General features: G+C 41.9%; 1 protein-coding gene across 1 annotated transcript; it reads right to left on the bottom strand.

Annotated features, from left to right (window-relative positions):
* Positions 1–3,950: 3,950 nt before the first annotated feature.
* Positions 3,951–5,281, bottom strand: LOC134193528 (probable serine/threonine-protein kinase drkC). Its single transcript, XM_062662354.1, has 2 exons — positions 4,227–5,281; positions 3,951–4,176 (listed from the first exon to the last, which is right to left on the bottom strand). Exons 1-2 carry the CDS (start codon positions 5,279–5,281, stop codon positions 3,951–3,953), a joined length of 1,281 nt encoding a protein of 426 aa, XP_062518338.1.
* Positions 5,282–6,021: the final 740 nt, after the last annotated feature.

The raw sequence follows: 6,021 nt of genomic DNA, 5'->3' as shown, positions 1-6,021 counted from the left end.
TTACTAGAATCAAAATCGTTTTCAAAAAGCTTCTAGCAATAAAATGACTTTGTTTATGTCGGAAGACATACTCAAAGATTAATTAAATAGAGACTATACATTTCAGTTTACTTGGATATTGTAGTCTATTCTCATCTGCTCCTGTGATGCCACATGTAACATGAACGGTTTGGACATGGTAGTGCATGGCGGCGGTGGTTAGTCTGGTCATTCTCTTAGTCTTTTTATTGCTAAGGGTTGTCAAAACGTCGAATCAGAACAATATAAATACCCAAATAGCATGATTTGATGTAGAACCAGAGAGTCAACAGGTATATTCATAAATCTGCAATGTTCTGTTGATTTCTCTGCCTCAGCTTACATGAGGGTGACTCCATAATTATGCCCATGTCTGTACTTTGGAATGGGAGTTAATCTTCTTATAGGTGATAGGAATCACAGAGTAATCGCAAAGAATTACTGGAGCTCACGGGAATCACGCAGAATTTCAGAGGAATCCCCCCAAAGAGCGCGTTTGATTTGCAGTTCTAGAACTTAAACTGAGGTTGTGTCGGAACAGTTGGAACTGACAGAACCAGAACTAAATCAAACCTTACTCTCACATCTCCCCTATATAAGTCTAATTTTTCCGGTGCCTTACTTCAATAGCAGTCCCAGTTTGCAGTCTCGTCTGTATCCTTCTCATGGGTTTCGATCAGACATTGGCCTTTCTTTGTTGAGGGTTCTGGTACTGCATGGTACTTTAGGTGACTTCTATTTCTCCTCATCTCCCCTTTTGGAGTGCATGGCTAGAATGTGATGTGTGTGCCTTCCGAATGACTGTTACATGCTGTGATGTACCCCCAAAAGTTACCCACACTTCTGTTTCATTTAGCAAGTATGGTCATTCACGAACGTGCACTATGCTTCTGATCGTACGCCAATAAATATATAAATATAGTATATATCTCGATCTCAATAGACATGACAATATTAAAACGGAAGAGCTGCCACTATGTTTTCTTTACTTCCAGCAGTCTAAACTCTAATTCAGGCAGGTCTATCTCTACTGGTTCAACTGCGATGAACTTCCTGAGTTGTTGACTAAAGCCTAGTTGACAATATGACGTTGACTACCCTCGCGACTCTCGCAAGAAGACGCCGAGTTGGTGTCAAAATGCTGACGCTGCAGATGTACCATGTACAATATCATTTGATGAGCGTCAGCGACGAGCCACTACGTGCATGCTCATCATGATCGTCTACCATGAATACAAAGTCTGTGATTTGGTTTTCATTTCCTGGGTTTTCTTCCTCAAGTTGTCGCAGAGACGATTCCACATTTTTGGCAGATTGCTGCTGGAAGCCCGGTTTTTCGATACGTTTTACCAAGCGTTTTTCTTGCGCCTCGTATCTCTAGTGACTTGATCTTCCGCAACTTGCGGTAAGCAGCCGTATCTACACATATACATTTTCGGTAGGTTTCTCTTCCATAGTTTGCTTCCGGGTATTTCACTCCCAGATTTGATACAAAAAGCACGTGCTTCCAATAGACGCGGAGCAATTCCGGTTTGCACGCTAGAGTTGAACTTGAATCAACTCTAGCATTGCCGACGCTGACGACGCTGACGACGCTGACGACGCTGACGACGCTCGTGACGCGATTTGCGAGTGTTTACGATATTACGCCTGTCTGTGCGTCGTCGCTAGCGTCGCCAGCATCGCCAGCGTCATATTGTAAACCTAGATTAAGATGTTTTTCCATTGCTTTTCTTTGTTTTTGCAACATCTTAGTGTCATTTTTCCATTTTTCTAACAAATCTAGTTGTTACAAACTGCACTACTTGCTCAAAGTTGAATTCAGTTGAAGATTTTCTTCGACAATCCAAGCAACTAGACCCTTTCTAACTACTGGTGGTTCAAACTGCAGACGAAATGAATTAGCAACCTGTGAGCGAGAAAAAACGAACCTCTCGTTTTGAATCATCAGCATAGAGATTAAGTACCCATATAACAGTCCAAATTTAAAATCGGTGATCGTCTTCGAATTGCTAAAAAGAAGATGACCTTGGAAAAGGGATACCCCCAAATGGACCGAAGAAGTCTTCGAGGTCGTCGAAATACAGAACACCAACCCGGTGACTTACAAAATCAAAGACTGGAACGGAGAGACTATAGAGGGCTCCTTCTAAGAACCAGAACTACAAAAGACGTCTCAAGACGTTTTTCGCATCGATAAAGTGATACGAAAAAAGGTTGACGGGTGTTGGGCAAATGAAAAGGATATCCCGATGTGTTCAACAGTTGGGTGTCTGTAGACGACCTCACCACACTTCAGTGAGATCTTCGATAGTGTTCCATAGTTGCTCGTATTTGTTGAGAGTCTGGGTGGTGGGTGCACATCGACTGGTCTGCTCTTGAAGACCCATTCGCGTGAATATCTTAGATAGAATAAAATCCAATTTGATGAGATTTCTTTGGTGGAGACTATACCATATTCCCTCTATCTGTCGAATTCTCATCGCGACCGTCCTCTTCTCATTCTCGGTAAGATCGAAGCGTTCCAATTGGTTTCTGATGTGATATTTAAGATTGTATTTGGATCTTTTGACGTGATGAGTGTTTAGTCCCGCTCTCGGGCAGTCTACGTCGTAGATGCTACCACATTCCACGCATACGTATTCCATTCGTGCACCTGTTTAAATTTCGCACCACGCTTACATTTTTTAGGTATGGGCTCGATCCAGTCCAATTTCTTTGGAGGATGGAAGGCACAATACCAACATTCGTCGTCGTAGTGAATGGTGGTCCGACAATGAGGACATTGGCTAACCTCTCGAGATTCGCGGTAAGTACCGATGCCGTATCAACCGTCTGCTTTGCACGTACACAACATCCTATATAGGCTATATTCTTCTCATAAGTTTTTATCTGATAGGACACAATATCTTTATATAACCTTTTATGTAGCCATGGAGATACACCAATACCTTCTGAACTTGTACGGCAAAACTTACCATTGAACACCAGAAACGTAGAGAGGAATTGGAAACATTACAAAAATACGTAGACGAACAAGGTCAACACTCAGAGCAGGAAGGTCCAAGAACAGGTATTGATCGTTCTACAATATACTACAACAAAGCTATCGACTCTTGTAGTAAGGCCAGATGATTCCAGATGTTGGGCTACGTTCAGGGCACCGCCCTTCTATAGCAAACGGTGTAGGTGTTGTCCTACGAAACAGTGTAGGGACCCGATTTGTAGTATGTGCCACCAATGGGCTATACAAGATACTGGACGCTTGCGAAGAGTATTCAAAACGTGTGCCGATGGCTATGGAAATTTGGTCTATTGTCTCTGTGGCGCAACCTATATAATATCAACTATGCATAGACATACAACCAACACGTATCTAACAAGAAAGAGGGCCGAGACATAGCTTGCAATATTATAGCAGTGGTACAAGCGCCAGATCCATAACAGAAAACGCTACTCCAAACACTCCCTGGCCTAGTGAAGCAAGCGCACAGATTGGAAGAAGCGACATCTCAAAATGGTACGAGCACCGATTCCACATCTGAAGCATTGCACCAAAGCGCTAGAGTTGGCCAAAAGAGAGTATTCGGGCAAACGAATAACACCTTATTTAGGTGAGAGTGTAATTAATTGCTTACTAACGTTATGTATAGTATTACTAGTGCAAATTCCGTTAAACGAAAATATCAAGAAGTGAGCGTAACTGTCCGTAGTGAGATAACGGGCACGCAAATTTATAAGCCATCTATAACATACGCTAATTAATCGTGTTTATCTAGCTGAACAAATGTCTCCGACTTTTTAACGACTAAACTACTAGTTTATAATATCGTTATGCTAGCAATATAATCTGTTACTTCTAAAAGACAGCTCAAGCTTAACCTTCGCTAAGTTGGCAATATACCAAAAGTCAAAACAGTCTAGCATGCATCTTACACATACATGTTCTCAAGACGGCTGACAACGTCGCTAAATGACGGCCGTTCACGAGCTCTCTCTGACCAGCAACCTTGCATTAGTTTCGCATACACTTCAGGGCAATCGTCTGGAATGACCGGACGCTCGCCTCTTTCCACGGCATCGTCGACTTCGTGCGCAAACCGATACTGCTCGAAAGGAAAACCACGCGACCAAATCTCCCAAAGCACAATTCCAAAGCTAAAAACAAATGGTTTAGTGAATGCAATAAAATTGACGTTCTCGAGTACCTGTAGATATCGATGGATTCATTGTAGCTCTCTCGTCGTGTCAACTCCGGTGCACTCCATCTCACTGTTCCAATACCATCTTCAGACAAGTCTCTCGTCTCGAGCATGATAAGATCAGTTTCTGAATTGTTGCTGACTGATGAATCGTTTCGGTTTGATTGTCGTCTTTTCTTAGCATCACAAAAAAGTCTTCCAAGACCAAAATCAGCGACTTTGACAATCCAACTTTGACTAACAAGTAAGTTCTCACTCTTGATATCTCGATGAATTCTTGGTGGGTCCAATTGGTGAAGAAATTCCATTCCTCTAGCAGCATCTAAAGCAAACTCTATTTTACGGTTTTGATTTATTTCAATACTGAAGTCATCCAGTACGTGGCGTAATGAACCTCGATGCGCAAACTCAACAACGATAAATGGTTGTTCTTGTGGACTTGTTTTACCTGCTCCGATAAAAAGTACAATATTTGGATGACGCATTGTTTGCATAAATTTAATTTCTCGTGCAAATTCCAACGACGATTGGGATTCGTCATCGTCCATCAAAATTTTTACAGCAACGTCTATGTTACGGTACTCCGCTTTCCACACTCTTCCCGATGCTCTTCCTCCTATTTCGTCTTGCAGTTCTATTTCTTGCCAACTGATCTGCCACGCATCATTCAATGTTTGTATGTGACGACGGAAAGCCGTTTCTCGCTCTCTTCGTTTCTTTAGAATGCGCCACAATACAGTAACAAGTAAAGTAATAATACCTGTAACAAGAATAACTTCCATTCCAATATGATAATAAGTTGCGTCTTGACAGTGAGAACCAGTGAAACCGATAGTACACGTGCACACGGGGATCTGTGTTAAACTATTGCTCACCACGAAACATCTCCCATAAAGACAGTAACCCGTGACGCAAACGTTGCAGTCGGACGCCTTAGACGAGCTCTCACCTTTCGTCATCGTTCCGTTCAGACATTTGCTGCACTTGGTCGACCTCAGTTTGTCAGCATAGAAGCCGACCTTGCAGAAGTGGCACGGAAATCGAGAAATATCGCTCGACATTAATCCTTGAGGACATCTAGCCTTCATGTAAACTAAACTAGAATGCTCCAAACTTATCAAATATTTTTACCAGAAATCCAAAGGTGAAAACAAAGTTTAACGGTATATTTTCTATTTCTTGAAGTGCAACGAAATTCCAAGTCCGCAAGTGAACTATAAACATGCACATCTTCAAATTTCCATAAAAATTCCATTTTGTAGCAAGAGAAGAACACTTAGCCGCAATCCATAGCATTCCAGTATGAGCTGTCGCCTTGTAAAAGCAAGTATGGTTAGGGAAAGGTGAAGGGTTAGTTGCTACTATCAAGTTCCACGAATTGCTAATCATGTTATATCTCCACAATTCTGCGTTACTAAAGGTATCATTATTGTTGACTCCACCAAAAACAAACATGTTGACTCCTATGACTGCAGCGGCATGACCATATCGAGGTGAGGGGACGCTCCTTGCAGACTCGATCATTTTCACTTTCTTCCAAATTTTGTGTGTAAGAGAAAATTGCCAAAGATCATTCGAAGGAACGCCGCAACGACACAGACCTCCAAACAGCAACGCTGAAGACGAGTTAAAGATGACGACGGAAAATTTTAATCTAAGAGGTATAGGACTTGATATTTGTCGGAATGTGATCCTTCGACGCTACCAACGTTGTGTGCTTGTATGATACAATCAGCCACACTCTTTCTTGCATGTGCATGCTTACAACATCTAATTTCATTATTTCCCTAGTTATCTTTAT

The sequence above is a fragment of the Corticium candelabrum genome, chromosome 17 (assembly GCF_963422355.1).
Source record: "Corticium candelabrum chromosome 17, ooCorCand1.1, whole genome shotgun sequence".
NCBI classification, from domain to species: Eukaryota; Metazoa; Porifera; class Homoscleromorpha; order Homosclerophorida; family Plakinidae; genus Corticium; species Corticium candelabrum.
The sequence above is the reverse complement of the archived record's forward strand: the minus strand, read 5'-3'. Positions and strand labels throughout refer to the sequence as shown.